Source organism: Triturus cristatus, chromosome 1_1 (genome assembly GCF_964204655.1).
Source record: "Triturus cristatus chromosome 1_1, aTriCri1.1, whole genome shotgun sequence".
NCBI lineage: Eukaryota > Metazoa > Chordata > Amphibia > Caudata > Salamandridae > Triturus > Triturus cristatus.
This window is the reverse complement of record NC_140579.1, coordinates 138,789,238-138,805,228: the sequence shown is the minus strand read 5'-3', so window position 1 is coordinate 138,805,228 and position 15,991 is coordinate 138,789,238. Positions and strand designations below refer to the sequence as shown.

Here is a 15,991-nt window from a genome sequence, read left to right as displayed (position 1 = left end):
GCTGCCACCTAGAAGGTCACTGAGAACTGGAAACCACCAGGTGAAAAATATTGGGTCTGAAAGAAATTAAAAAGTTGCAGGATGGCACAGATGCTACAACAAGCTCTGGTCAGGGAAGCTCAAGGTGTCACATCACCGTCAGGGTGAGATATTTCTCAGTCCATACCTTGTGAAGTCTGCATGAATTCTCCAGACATGGCTCTAAGCATCACTGAAAAGGCACTTAGACATACCTGTACAGAGAAGGATCGCCACAAAATGAACACATGCACTGATACACATTAAGTGACACAAAGAAAGAAAAACATATTTGGACACAGACATGCAAGCAAAGACAGTGAGAGTTCCAAAAATATGTATACTCCACATGCTGGTGTGAAAGCATGACAGATTAAGAGGTGCGTATAGACATCCTTTATTACTTTGCACATTTCCTGGCTGTTTGTCTGGACCCGTTGGCATTGATGGCTGGAGGGTCTTCTGGCTCTCTTTACACCCAGTCCTGGTGAGTCTGCTCCTGGTCATTCCTTACTGCTGGCTCGGAGCAGACGGGACCCTCAAGTGGTTTCTGCTTTTGTACCCAGGCGTGGGACCACAAGCTGAACGTCCAATCCATGATCACAAGTGTGAATCACCCGCCTAACCTGGCATCCACGCGGAGTCGCAATCCACCTTCTGGCACAGCCAGGACCTGGCTACATGTAGAGGCCACCTGTGTGAGGCAAGGACAGAGAACTGTGTTAAGTAAGAGACCTGTATTCAATAGGAGACCTGGGACATGGCACATTGGGGAAAGGCGGCCATCTCCATGGCGGTCTCATAGTTCTTGTCTAACGCCCTCTTTCATATTCTGGTTCTCTAGCTCCAGCTCATCAATCCCTCCTGCACTTTAGCCTCCTGGTACACAGTTTCCTAAAGATCTATTCAGTGCTTTATGTGGAAGTTTCCTCAGCGTCGTTTTCTCTACACGTCTATTTACTGTTAGTTGGTTTCCTGTTTGCGACCGCCCCTTCGGTCTTGAACATATTGCTCAAGGTTGCTTGTTTGTCTAACAATGAATTCCTGTGACACTCTCCTTAGTTTACCTTCTCTACCCGAGTTTCTGTTGCTCCGACAATGACTTCCTGCAACATACTCCTCTGTTTACCTCTCATCGTCTGACTTTCAGACGGTTCATGTTTCTCTAAAGCCGAGTTCCTGCAGCGCTCTCCTCTGTTTATCTCTTCCATCACCAAACTTCTAGACTGTTGCTGTTTCACCAACCCTGCCACTTTTAGTGAAGATGGTCTGTTACCCTAGTCCTTAACCAAAGCTCTCTCTGGGGACACTCTCTCCCTCTCGTTCTCTCTCCCCTACTCAGCATAGTCAGCACCTCTCTCACTCAAGGCATTTTGTCAGAAGCTCAAGACCGGCCCGATCCCCCCCCCCCCCCCCTTCCCATGTCGCAAAGACAGTAGACCCTGATGACCTCGTCAACTACCGACCCAGCGATCCATTCACCGGAGATTGAAAAGCAATCTATGTTCAATTCCAAGATCACATCAATGTTAATCATCTCCTGCACGACTTCCAGTTCGGCTTCCGAGCACGATGCAAACAGACACCGCCCCCCTTGTGTATCATGGACAACATTCTCCTGACCACAGATGAAGATAACCCTTGTCTCATGATCTGCAGTCGGCCATCCCACCCACATACCCACCCTACGGTCCAAAATGCGATTCACCCTACAATGTCCTTCACTGGTTCTTCTTCTACTTTCCAGGTCGTAAGTATCTTCACGTGGGCGCCTCTGGGTCCCCAAAAACGCCCTTTACCCGCGGAGACTCCCAGGGTTCTGTAGCGTCACCTGCCATCTCAAACCTCTACATGGAAGCCCCAGGGAGCTCTACTCACAAATGAGAGACATGAAACGTTACCAGTATGGGGTCAATACACAGCTCTGCATGAAAGTCTCCTCTGCTTCAGACACCCGACGCCTCAGACACTGCCTGCGCGTTACCTAGAGCTGGATGTCCAATGCCTGCCTGAAGCTCAACCCAACCAATGCATAATGTGCTACATAATGTGCTTTATTTGCTAACAAGAAGCAAGGAGTAGTAAAACCTGGCTCAATGGCATGAACCTTGACGGCTTCGAACCTCAACTCTCACCGAATGCCAAGTAACTTGGATTTGCCCTGAACTCCAACCTCACCCTACAGGAACACACTGCCAAAAATGAAAGACAGCCCAGTGCCTGCTCGCCTTTCTACAGAAAGTGAAACCGTGTCTTGCAGAAAGTGACCGGAGAACTGCTGTTTAAGCCCTCGGTACTCTCATTTCTGGAGACTGGTAACATCCTGCTCCATGGACGCCTATTGGCAGTCTCTGATGGAAGAGCGTCCTACAGGCCGCAGCACGTCCCATCCAGAGACCCGAGGAATAGGATCCAGTCGCCGCCGCACCGGTGGACCTACATGGGCTCCCCTCGCCACCCCCCTACCATCTTCAAAACCAGCTGCATCATTTACAAAGCCATCACGACCAGCACCCCGCTCCTCTTCCAGACTAGCCCAGCATCTCTGGTGGTTCTCGGCACACCTGCAGCCGGGACACCATCAGACCGCAGATTAAGAAGCGTCGAAATAAAGGTGGCAGGGTTTTATCATATATATATACCCAAGATCTGGAACAACATCCGCCTGTCCACCAGGACCGACCCAACGCTGCTCCACTTTACGAAATAGTTGAAGGCTCCCATACCTTAAAGATCACTACATAACACTGCAGTAACCAGCCACAAACTAGCTCCCTGTCCGATCACTGGTTGGCTTTGTGCTGGCCTTTGACCCTGTACACCGCTCTCCACTGCCTTTTGGGTAGGTTTGCGCTACACAAATATCACATCCATACATTACACATGCTGGAGACGCGCGAGAAACACTGAAATCATCAAACCGAACAATTCAAGCTGGTGCGGCCGCTTCTGCAGGGCTCTGCTGCCTCCCGGTGGCCACTGGCGGGAGTGCGCCATACGTACCTGTCACCTCTATGCAGGCGCCGGTGATGTAGGCGCTGTCATCCGAGGCCAGGAAAGCGCAGACATCGGCCACATCTGGAGGCAGAGAGGATCATGGGTAAGTACTGGCCCACATGTACAGGATTATCACAATGGTGACGATAATCTGGTCTCTTCGTTGGCAAAATTAAAATCTACTCTGATTTTCTACCTTTGGAAATATTAATGCAACCATGGTCACGATTTGTCACATAAATGTACACACACCCTCTGCCCCCTCCCATAATCACGAACTTTGAGAAGCTTCACTCCAGACCCCCGACTTTAAAGCAATTGTTTGTATCTGTGTCTACTCCAATCCTTCTGGCAGCCACGGACACTACAGGTGCGCGGCGACGCGTGCACTGATGAGAGAAGCTTGGATGTTTTTATTTTTAGCTTTGATTTGTTTAACATGTGTATGCCTCAGACTGTGGCCGAAGCAGCTGAAGCCACGTGCTGCCTTCAGTGAACGTGAGCTGTGCCCACGAGGGCAGAAATGTGCATCTGTTACTTTCAAAGCGAAAGTAAAACCGTATTTCGCTCTTTGAGTGCTCCCTCTACAATAGCAACGCCATTCAATGGCGGCTCTCCCAGTTTGGCGCCCTCTTGTGGCGCCTAATAGAACGAAGCTGGAAGGCAGCTGCCTACACAGGCTTTACAAGAGCACCAGGCATAGGAGGGCGTGGGTAGTACACGCCCACATTACAGATGCATTCTACATTTCAAGTGCATTTTATCAACAAGCATTTGCAATGCAATAGGTCTCGCATGTATGCGAGTATGAGTTATTGACATTTCAAATAACAATGCCTTTTATTTTTGTTGTAGTTTTTAAAACATAAATAAAAGTCATTGTCATTTACAATGCCAATAGGCTTAACTCAAGACCGATTGCATTACAAATGCTTGTTTTACTACTTACTCAGGTATGGGGGTATTTTCCTTTCTTGATTAGGGCCCAACACACCATTTTGCTATGGTGGGTATGAGTGTGGCGAATGGGTTTGCCTGTGGAGGGGCGTTTGTAGCCTGTGGACAGACAGTGCTGGGTTCATATATTCAGAAATGCAAAGAATAAACCGCTCTCCTCTTCTAAAAATGGAAAAGATGAAGCTAAGTTTGAGGCAAAATCAGGCTGCTCTGGTGGCAAAAGAAAGCAGCGTAAAATGTACAGTTCCTCTTATTCACGATGCAAACATGGTGGACAAGGGCATCAATGTGTTTTCCCCTCAAAAGTGCATGTAATCTGTGCCTCGCGCCTCCTCCGGAGGGATAGTGGGAAGGAGGCGCTGATATCGTGTTTCCCTCGCTGCCCCTTCGAGCGGAGGGCCTCTTATCGGACAGAAAACAAATAGGAGCGCTTGAGAAAGGGACAGGTGGCCCGCCTGGCTTCAGACATTTTGTGGCCTCGATAAGGGCCCGCCTGAGAGGGGGAGGTCACCGGGTGACATGAGCCGAGCGCGAAGTTTGCTGAGGTACAGGCCCTTCTGCCGTCTCCCCGCTGCCGGCCCGGCTTCCACAGAACTGATTTCTGTCACCGTCCAGCAGGAAGCCGTCCCTGCTCCCTCAACTAATGGCTTCTTTCACATTTCCTCCAACCTTTAACATCCACGTGAAATCCGACGAGCACAGCCCTTTGCCGAAAAGGTTTCACCCCAGAATAAAGGCACGTGCCCGGATGAAGCACCAATACACGCCGCTGAATATTAAAGAGTTGTTTCCCTGGTGGTACCACCGCCCCAGTGTGATTACTACCCTCAGCCATGTGCCCGGGGAGGCCTGGTTCACAAAGCCTGTTTGTTAGAGATATGCAGGGGATGGCCCATCCGGACTGGATCCTTTGATTCATGGCTTGTTTAGATAACACGCCCCCTAAAGATAAGAAATATCGTCACGACAGCCGTGAAGCAAACGATCCAGTCCGGATGGGCCGTCCCAAAAGGCGAAAGGGCGGTAACAAAGAAGCCTAATTTACAATGGAAGGCAACCGTTTACCATAAACGATGACGCCTTCCAATGAAAATGAGGGGCGGGGCTTCAAGCCTCCTTCTGAAATCACCTTGATCACGAGGTCTCGCAGAGCGAGCAGCGCTTTGCGCTGCAACGCCAGGTGAGACCTAAAAACAGGTTACCATCTTGAAATACGGGCCCGGTCAGTCAGAGTGAATCCTGCTGCAGGTCACATCTGGTAAATATAATGCAGACAATGTTCACATTCCAGTCCTGAAAGTGGTGCTGCAGACAGCCCCCGACATCGGATGCACCAGTGCACATTTTATGCATCGATTTATTGGCATTTGACTCTTACACAGAGCATCAAATAAGGGGACAGAAACAGGCGCCAGGAGTGCTCCCTACAGCACCCTGTAGGTGTCACCAAAACAGGTACTACCAGGATGAGAACAAGCCTGGCTGTGCATTGCCATTGCGGATGTCACACGGGGCGCCAGAGGCATGGATGGGCTCAGAGTACTCTTCCCATGGCTCCCTGCTCTCCATGAGGCATGGATGGGCTCAGAGTACTCTTCCATGGCTCCCTGCTCTCCACGAGGCATGGGTGGGCTCAGAGTACTCTTCCATGGCTCTCTGCTCTCCACAAGGCGTGGGTGGGCTCAGAGTACTCTTCCATGGCTCCCTGCTCTCCACAAGGCGTGGGTGGGCTCCGAGTACTCTTCCATGGCTCCCTGCTCTTCCCGAGGCGTGGATGGCTCAGAGTACTCTTCCCATGGCTCCCTGCTCTCCACGAGGCGTGGGTGGGCTCACAGTACTCTTCCATTGCTCCCTGCTCTCCACGAGGTGTGGGTGGGCTCAGAATACGCTTCCCATGGCTCCCTGCTCTCCACGAGGCGTGGGTGGGCTCAGAGTACTCTTCCATGGCTCCCTGCTCTCCACGAGGCGTGGTGGACTCAGAGTACTCTTCCCATGGCTCCCTGCTCTCCCTGAGGAGTGGGTGGGCTCAGAGTACTCTTCCATGGCTCTCTGCTCTTCACGAGGCGTGGATGGCTCAGAGTACTCTTTCCATGGCTTCCTGCTCTCCACGAGGCATGGGTGGTGTCAGTGTACTCTTCCATGACTCCCTGCTCTCCATGAGGCGTGGGTGGGCTCAGAGTACTCTTCCCATGGCTCCCTGCTCTTCAAGAGGCGTGGATGGCTCAGAGTACTCTTCCCATGGCTTCCTGCTCTCCACGTGGCGTGGGTGTGCTCAGAATACTCTTCCATGGCTCCCTGCTCTCAAAGAGGCGTGGGTGGGCTAAGGGTACTCTTCCATGTCTCCCTGCTCTTCACGAGGCATGGGTGGGCTCAGAGTACTCTTCCCATGGCTCCCTGCTCTTCACGAAGCGTGGATGGCTCAGAGTACTCTTCCATGGCTACCTCCTCTCCACGAGGCGTGGGTGGGCTCAGAGTACTCTTCCATGGCACCCTGCTCTTCACGAGGCGTGGGTGGGCTCCGAGTACTCTTCCATGGCTCCCTGCTCTTCCCGAGGCGTGGATGGCTCAGAGTACTCTTCCCATGGCTCCCTGCTCTCCACGAGGCGTGGGTGGGCTCACAGTACTCTTCCATTGCTCCCTGCTCTCCACGAGGTGTGGGTGGGCTCAGAGTACTCTTCCCATGGCTCCCTGCTCTCCACGAGGCGTGGGTGGGCTCAGAGTACTCTTCCATGGCTCCCTGCTCTCCACGAGGCGTGGTGGGCTCAGAGTACTCTTCCCATGGCTCCCTGCTCTCCCTAAGGCGTGGACGGGCTCAGAGTACTCTTCCATGGCTCCCTGCTCTCCACGAGACGTGGATGGGCTCAGAGTACTCTTCCATGGCTCCCTGCTCTCCAGAGGCGTGGATGGGCTAAGAAGACTCTTCTATGGCTCTCATCTCTTCACGAGGTGTGGGTGGGCTCACAGTACTCTTCCATTGCTCCCTGCTCTCCACGAGGTGTGGGTGGGCTCAGAGTACTCTTCCCATGGCTCCCTGCTCTCCACGAGGCGTGGGTGGGCTCAGAGTACTCTTCCATGGCTCCCTGCTCTCCACGAGGCGTGGTGGGCTCAGAGTACTCTTCCCATGGCTCCCTGCTCTCCCTAAGGCGTGGACGGGCTCAGAGTACTCTTCCATGGCTCCCTGCTCTCCACGAGGCGTGGTGGGCTCAGAGTACTCTTCCCATGGCTCCCTGCTCTCCACGAGGCGTGGGTGGGCTCAGAGTACTCTTCCATGGCTCTCTGCTCTTCACGAGGTGTGGATGGCTCAGAGTACTCTTTCCATGACTCCCTGCTCTCCATGAGGCGTGGGTGGGCTTAGAGTACTCTTCCATGGCTCCCTGCTCTCCATGAGGCATGGATGGGCTCAGAGTACTCTTCCCATGGCTTCCTGCTCTCCACGTGGCGTGGGTGTGCTCAGAGTACTCTTCCATGGCTCCCTGCTCTCAAAGAGGCGTGGGTGGGCTAAGGGTACTCTTCCATGTCTCCCTGCTCTTCACGAAGCGTGGATGGCTCAGAGTACTCTTCCATGGCTACCTCCTCTCCACGAGGCGTGGGTGGGCTCAGAGTACTCTTCCATGGCACCCTGCTCTTCACGAGGCGTGGGTGGGCTCCGAGTACTCTTCCATGGCTCCCTGCTCTCCCTAAGGCGTGGGTGGGCTCAGAGTACTCTTCCATGGCTCCCTGCTCTCCAGAGGCGTGGATGGGCTAAGAAGACTCTTCTATGGCTCTCATCTCTTCACGAGGTGTGGGTGGGCTCACAGTACTCTTCCATTGCTCCCTGCTCTCCACGAGGTGTGGGTGGGCTCAGAGTACTCTTCCATGGCTCCCTGCTCTCCCTAAGGCGTGGACGGGCTCAGAGTACTCTTCCATGGCTCCCTGCTCTCCACGAGACGTGGATGGGCTCAGAGTACTCTTCCATGGCTCCCTGCTCTCCATGAGGCATGGGTGTGCTCAGAGTACTCTTCCATGGCTCCCTGCTCTCCAGAGGCGTGGATGGGCTAAGAAGACTCTTCTATGGCTCTCATCTCTTCACGAGGCGTGGGTGGGCTCAGAGTACTCTTCCATTGCTCCCTGCTCTCCACGAGGTGTGGGTGGGCTCAGAGTACTCTTCCCATGGCTCCCTGCTCTCCACGAGGCATGGGTGTGCTCAGAGTACTCTTCCATGGCTCCCTGCTCTCCACAAGGCGTGGGTGGGCTCAGAGTACTCTTCCCATGGCTCCCTGCTCTCCACGAGGCATGGGTGTGCTCAGAGTACTCTTCCATGGCTCCCTGCTCTCCACAAGGCGTGGGTGGGCTCAGAGTACTCTTCCATGGCTCCCATCTCTTCACGAGGCGTGGGTGGGCTCACAGTACTCTTCCATGGCTCCCTGCTCTCCATGAGGCATGGGTGTGCTCAGAGTACTCTTCCCATGGCTTCCTGCTCTCCACGAGACGTGGATGGGCTCAGAGTACTCTTCCATGGCTCCCTGCTCTCCACGAGACGTGGGGGTAGCTGCGTGCTTTGAAGTCAGGCTCTTCAAGGAACGTTAAGCCTGGGCAGAATTTTGATTACGCTGGAGTAATCGGAGCAATTTAAGTAATTCCACGTTACTCTTTGAAGCAGAATTACTGATAATGATGCCATTACTCCTCCTTGCATGATTAAGAGTAATTGGAGGGAAAAGGTCCGACCACAAGAGCACATTTAGTGAGCGGCTGCTCATGCTCCCTTTTCTGCTGCATTTAGCGCTATTTATTAACGCAAAATACATCGTCACTGTGCAAGGGGGTATTTTTGCAGTAAGAAATAGCGGTAAAGCAGAATTACTCCTCTCGCATAATTTAAGTGTAATCTCGTGGAGTTCTTGGATAATTCTGCATGATTATGCCACACGGAATGACGCTAGTTTTGCGCACCCGTAAGGAACATACATTTTATGATTGGACTCTGGGAAGAGTGCACCCCAGAATGTTAGGCTGAGCGGGGGAGGGGGGCACTCCCAGGCTCTGGGACAGAAGGTGCTATCCACCCGAGGCACATCACTCGCCGCAGCCTGCCTCGGTAGCCACAGGCCCTGTGCAGGCATCAGGGTGATACAAGGTGACCTTGGGAAGACAGCACCACCTCGCTGATGGCATTGCTTCCAGTCCTCGTCTGTCTGCGACCGACAGCCCTGTCCCAGGCCTCGTGTAAGAGGGTGGTTCGGGGAACCCCAGGGTCCTGTTGCGAGTTCAGACTTTAGAGGATTACAACCTACAAGATCATCTAACTCAGTGGTTCTGAACCTTTTGATATCCACTGGCCCCCACTGAGTCATTATTGTAATGGAGGACCACCACCGAGTCATTACGGGACCCAGGGACTTCCACTGAATCATTACTGGAATCCCGAGACCCCCACTGAATCAGTATTGTGATGGGGGACCCCACTGAATCATTACTGGAACCCGGGAACCCACGCTGAGTCATTATTGTAATGGAGGACCACCACTGAGTCATTACTGGAATCCAGAAACCCCCATGGAGGCATTACTGGAATCTGGGCACCCCCACGGAGTCATTACTGGAACCCGGGGACCCCCACTGAGTCATTATTGTAATGGAGGACCACCACCGAGTCATTACTGGGACTCAGGAACTTCCAGTGAATCATTATTGGAATACGGAGACCCCCACTGAATCAGTATTGTGATGGGGGACCCCACTGAATCATTACTGGAACCCGGGAACCCACGCTGAGTCATTATTGTAATAGAGGACCACCACTGAGTCATTACGGGACCCAGGGACTTCCACTGAATCATTATTGGAATCCCGAGACCCCCACTGAATCAGTATTGTGATGGGGGACCCCACTGAATCATTACTGGAACCCGGGAACCCACGCTGAGTCATTATTGTAATGGAGGACCACCACTGAGTCATTACTGGAATCCAGAAACCCCCATGGAGCCATTACTGGAATCTGGGCACCCCCACGGAGTCATTACTGGAACCCGGGGACCCCCACTGAGTCATTATTGTAATGGAGGACCACCACCGAGTCATTACTGGGACTCAGGAACTTCCACTGAATCATTATTGGAATCCGGAGACCCCCACTGAATCAGTATTGTGATGGGGGACCCCACTGAGTCATTACTGGAACCCGGGGGCCACCACTAAGTCATTGCAGGAACCTGGGGTCCCCCACTGAGTTATATCTGGGACCGGAGGACCCCACTTAGTCATTACTGGAATCCGTGGCCCCCTATTCTGTCATCACTGGAACCCGGGGACCCCCAATAAATCATTGTTGGAACCCGGGGACCCCCCACTCAATCATTACTGGAACCCGGCAACCCCAACTCAGCCATTACTAGAAGCCAGGGACCCCCACTGAATCATTACTGGAACCCGGGGACCCCCACTGAATCATTACTGGAGCCCAGGGACCCCCACTGAATCATTACTGGAGCCCGGGGACCCCCACTGAGTCATTACTGGAATCCAGAAACCCCCATAGAATCATTATTGGAATCCTGGGACCCCCTCCTAAGTTATTACTGGAAGCCGGGGGCCGGGGACCCAGGCCTAAGCATTTTCAATGATTTAAACCACAAAACAATACACACAACATACAGAAACAAGCATTCTCCAAACAAATACACAAATTATGAAATGTTTTATTTAAATCACAAGCAAATATAAAAAAAAAATATTACATTTTACTAGGAAGGTTGGAGTGTTTCTAAATTCAATTGAGGCCACTCATCGGCCATAATACCTACTGTTTGATGCACCCGCACTGCTCCCGCAAATCAATCGGAGGATAGCAACTTACTTTTTTAGCCTCCATTTTCATATTACTTCACACTTACAGAATGTTTTAAAATTAAGAATTGTACATTTTGACTCTTTATTTATATGCATTTATTAATCTGACTCCCTAACCTTCCCGGACCCCAGGGGTCCCCGGATCACAGGTTAAGAGCCACTGGTCTAAATCCTGGAGGTGGGGGTAACAGCACGTGTGAGCTGGAGCTATTGAAAGAACCGAGCTCTATGATGGTTGAGCCCTCTTTAGAGATCCAGACAGGACGGATATGCTACTGAAATCTTGTGTTTTAGATGTTTCCCAGTGGGGCACCCACCCGGTGAAACCCCGGAGGGATGAGATGTTCCTCATTCATGATCCACGACATAAACGGGTTTCCTCTCTCAGTTTGGTGAGACACTAGATTGCCTCTAGTTAGTCCCGCCAAATCCTGATGACCACTTGAGCAATGAGCGGTGCAGCCGGCGGATGCATCTGCCACAGTGGTAAAACAGACGCGAGTGGTCCCCAGTGCACGCGGTGCAGCTGGTGGACGCATCTGCCACAGTGGTAAAACAGACGCGAGTGGTCCCCAGTGCAGGCCGTGCAGCCGGTGGATGCATCTGCCACAGAGGTAAAACAGACGCGAGTGGTCCCCAGTGCAGGCCGTGCAGCCGGCGGACGCATCTGCCACAGAGGTAAAACAGACGCGAGTGGTCCCCAGTGCACGCGGTGCAGCCGGTGGACGCATCTGCCACAGTGGTAAAACAGACGCGAGTGGTCCCCAGTGCAGGCCGTGCAGCCGGCGGACGCATCTGCCACAGAGGTAAAACAGACACGAGTGGTCCCCAGTGCAGGCGGTGCAGCCGGTGGACGCATCTGCCACAGAGGTAAAACAGACACGAGAGGTCCCCAGTGCAGGCGGTGCAGCCGGCGGACGCATCTGCCACAGAGGTAAAACAGACACAAGTGGTCCCCAGTGCAGGCCGTGCAGCTGGTGGACGCATCTGCCACAGAGATAAAACAGACACGAGTGGTCCCTAGTGCAGGTGGTGCAGCCGGCGGACGCATCTACCACAGACGTAAAACAGACACAAGTGGTCCCCTGTGCAGGCCGTGCAGCCGGTGGACGCATCTGCCACAGAGATAAAACAGACACGAGTGGTCCCCAGTGCAGGCGGTGCAGCCGGTGGACGCATCTGTCACAGAGGTAAAATAGACATTAGTTGTCCCCAGTGCAGGCAGTGCAGCCGGTGGACGCATCTGCCACAGAGATAAAACAGACACGAGTGGTCCCCAGTGCAGGCGGTAAAGCCGGTGGGCGCATCTGCCACAGAGGTAAAACAGTCACGAGTGGTCCCCAGTGCAGGCGGTGCAGCTGGTGGACGCATCTGTCACAGAGGTAAAATAGACACAAGTGGTCCCCAGTGCAGGCCGTGCAGCCGGTGGACGCATCTGCCACAGAGATAAAACAGACACGAGTGGTCCCCAGTGCAGGCGGTGCAGCCAGTGGACGCATCTGTCACAGAGGTAAAATAGACATTAGTTGTCCCCAGTGCAGGCCGTGCAGCCGGTGGGCGCATCTGCCACAGAGGTAAAACAGACACGAGTGGTCCCCAGTGCAGGCCGTGCAGCTGGTGGACGCATCTGTCACAGAGGTAAAATAGACACAAGTGGTCCCCAGTGCAGGCGGTGCAGCCGGTGGACGCATCTGTCACAGAGGTAAAATAGACATTAGTTGTCCCCAGTGCAGGCCGTGCAGCCGGTGGGCGCATCTGCCACAGAGGCAAAACAGACACGAGTGGTCCCCAGTGCAGGCCGTGCAGCCGGCGGACGCATCTACCACAGACGTAAAACAGACACAAGTGGTCCCCTGTGCAGGCCGTGCAGCCGGTGGACGCATCTGCCACAGAGATAAAACAGACACGAGTGGTCCCCAGTGCAGGCGGTGCAGCCGGTGGACGCATCTGTCACAGAGGTAAAATAGACATTAGTTGTCCCCAGTGCAGGCAGTGCAGCCGGTGGACGCATCTGCCACAGAGATAAAACAGACACGAGTGGTCCCCAGTGCAGGCGGTGAAGCCGGTGGGCGCATCTGCCACAGAGGTAAAACAGTCACGAGTGGTCCCCAGTGCAGGCGGTGCAGCTGGTGGACGCATCTGTCACAGAGGTAAAATAGACACAAGTGGTCCCCAGTGCAGGCCGTGCAGCCGGTGGACGCATCTGCCACAGAGATAAAACAGACACGAGTGGTCCCCAGTGCAGGCGGTGCAGCCAGTGGACGCATCTGTCACAGAGGTAAAATAGACATTAGTTGTCCCCAGTGCAGGCCGTGCAGCCGGTGGGCGCATCTGCCACAGAGGTAAAACAGACACGAGTGGTCCCCAGTGCAGGCCGTGCAGCTGGTGGACGCATCTGTCACAGAGGTAAAATAGACACAAGTGGTCCCCAGTGCAGGCGGTGCAGCCGGTGGACGCATCTGTCACAGAGGTAAAATAGACATTAGTTGTCCCCAGTGCAGGCCGTGCAGCCGGTGGGCGCATCTGCCACAGAGGCAAAACAGACACGAGTGGTCCCCAGTGCAGGCCGTGCAGCCGGTGGACGCATCTGTCACAGAGATAAAACAGACACGAGTGGTCCCCAGTGCAGGCGGTGCAGCCGGTGGACACATCCCTCACTAAGGAAATACAGAGGCGAGGGATCCCTCAGAGTAGGCGGTGCAGCCGGTGGCTACATGCTCCATATTGGTAAAACAGACAATTGGTCGCCAATGCGAGAGGTGCAGACGGTGGACGTATTCTCCATCGAGTTAAAGAGGTGAGTGATCCTCTGTGCATACTCAAGTATGCAAAAAGTAACAGACGGAATGCTTGAATTAATCTCAGCCACTGGTAATTACTCGGGCCTCATCCCAATCCATCATTATTTTAATCACCATGCCTCCATAGTTTGGACCAAGCCATATGCAAATCAGTCTTGACCCTGCTCCAATGGGAACAGTCCAGCCCGTACAGCCAAGCCAGGTCCTCCCTGCACCGGAACACAAGCAATCCAGGATCGGTCTTGTCCTAGTTAGGGCTCCTCAGCCAGGTACAGCTTGATTCCAGTGGCACAGTGAGCACGGGACCCACGCCTGGGCATTCCCGGCACACTTACGGCATCAAAAGACAAAGTGATGAATGGAATGCTTGAATTGATCTCAATCACTTTCGATCAATTCTTAATGGCCCGGCTAGGAGTTCGATGGACAAGGCAAACAACAAAAGAGAGAGAGGGTACACTGCTTTGTGAATACCTAAAAGAACATCAGAGTTTTTCATTGAAACCCCCTGCAAACTGCAGGCAGAACTCTTCAAAATTCTACACCTTGTTCTCATTTTTAAGCAAGAAATTCAGAAGTTTGTATGGGGCCCCTGCTAACAAACTCAAGTGGGTCCCACATAGGATGTGGATCTGTTTCAAGGCTTTAAAAATATAATGCCCCACAGGAGCAAGTCCAGCATTTGACTCACTCTTGTGATATAAGTTCCGTTAGCCGCCCCATCATTAATAAATAGGACACGCCTGCTTTAAAATCTATACAGAAATATTGTAGCAAATGCGTGGGGCCCTGAAACACACAGGATTTAGGGAATAATGGGCCAGATGTACTAACATTTAGGATAGCGGATTCTAAATTGCAATTTTTTGAGAACCAAAATTAGGAAATCAATATTCCTAATGTATGAAACTTTTTTTTTTTAAATTAGCGATTCGTAGTGGGTTGCAAATCGACTTAACTCATGAATATTATTGAGAGCAGTGGTCTGTGGGACTACTGCCTGCTTAAAATGTTTTTGTAACATTCTGAGAGGGGAAGGGTCCCACCTTTGAGGTGTCCATAAAATATTAATGTTTTGCAAATGCATTCCGGTCGCAAAACATTAATGCATACCACAACGGTTCAACATTTGGAAGGAACACCCTAAACACGTCCCTTCCAAATATCGAAACGGAATTTGGTGTCAAACGCGAATTGCGATTTAATAATGTGTTACAGAATCTCCATTTAAGTTTGATACATTAGAAAAAGCCTTTTTGCGTTTGGAAACCGCCCAATTCTGCCAATAATGCCGTTTATGACTGCGAAAAGGCTTCGCACTTCTGGGACAATAATCGCCCAGGGGTTTCCACCTTCTTCTCCAGCCAACCAGACTCCTCAGGTTGGTTACCTATATTGCATTCCCTCTCCCATGGCCCCTTCTCTCGCTCTCCAACCTCCCCCATCACTTTGAGGGACTCTCAGAACCACATCAATCGGTAAACAAGCAACTAATACAACACATAATGTACACAACATACTACACAACACAACATATTGCATACCAGATCATATAACATAACAGCCCTCACACTCATCCAGCATCAGAGGCTTCAAGACTCAATCAGCGCCTAACTCACCTGAGGGGTCCCCGAGTCGTCCGAGAGGCACCATCCCTGCAAACTGACAGGAGACGAGAGTGAGCACCATGCAGCGGGAGCAGGACCAGGGATTAAGGCTGCTGGGGACTGTGGCAACCATACAGAGACCACTACCCACCTCCTCCCAGCCTCCATCTGGCACCAACCAGATCTGACCACAGCAGAGAACATAGTGTCCTCTGAGGCAAGGTAAAGTGGCTGGAGGAGCAAATTACAGCCTCACGGGGCAACAAAGAGCCAGGTTACAAATAAGAGGAGTAAGATACAGGCTAGCGGGGAAAGTTACAGTCGAAGGAAGCAAGTTACTATCCAGTCTAGAGGAACAAGTCAGAGTGAGGGTACAAAAAAAAATGAGCCACAGGAGGAAAGTTAGATCCTAGATGGGCGGTGAAGACACTAGCGGAGCAGGTTTAGTCTACAGGGCTCCTCAGGGGCAATTTACAGAGCAGCAGCTTAGAGGCAGAGCAGCAAGTTAGTACCTCTAAGAGAAAAAACAAAAGTCTGTTTGCGGTTAGGGGGTGGGAGGGGATTAAATTGTAGGTTATAGAGATACTAAGGGAAAATGAGGGGTTAATTGTATTTAGAGGTACATGCTCTCGCCTGAGTAAGATGATTCTAGCCTGAGGTGAACAGAGTGAAGCCGGGTGGGAATATATAGCCCATGGCCACGTTATAGTCAGAGAGGAGGTTACAGTTCAGAGGAGGAGCAAGGTAAAGGCAGGAGGGGAAGCTACAGCCAGAGGGAGC

At 52.4% G+C, this 15,991-nt stretch overlaps 1 protein-coding gene across 2 annotated transcripts in view; it reads right to left on the bottom strand.

The window, feature by feature from the left end:
* Positions 1-399: 399 nt before the first annotated feature.
* HSD17B8 (hydroxysteroid 17-beta dehydrogenase 8) overlaps positions 400-15,991 on the bottom strand; it is a 76,619-nt gene continuing 61,027 nt past the window's right edge. For both annotated transcript variants that reach the window (XM_085620335.1, XM_085620373.1), the window contains exons 7-9: positions 15,224-15,266; positions 3,022-3,096; positions 400-712 (exon numbers count right to left, since the gene is read on the bottom strand). In XM_085620335.1, the coding sequence (XP_085476461.1) occupies positions 696-712; positions 3,022-3,096; positions 15,224-15,266 (135 nt within the window). In that variant the 3' untranslated portion in view covers positions 400-695. The remainder of the gene's footprint in view (positions 713-3,021; positions 3,097-15,223; positions 15,267-15,991) is intronic.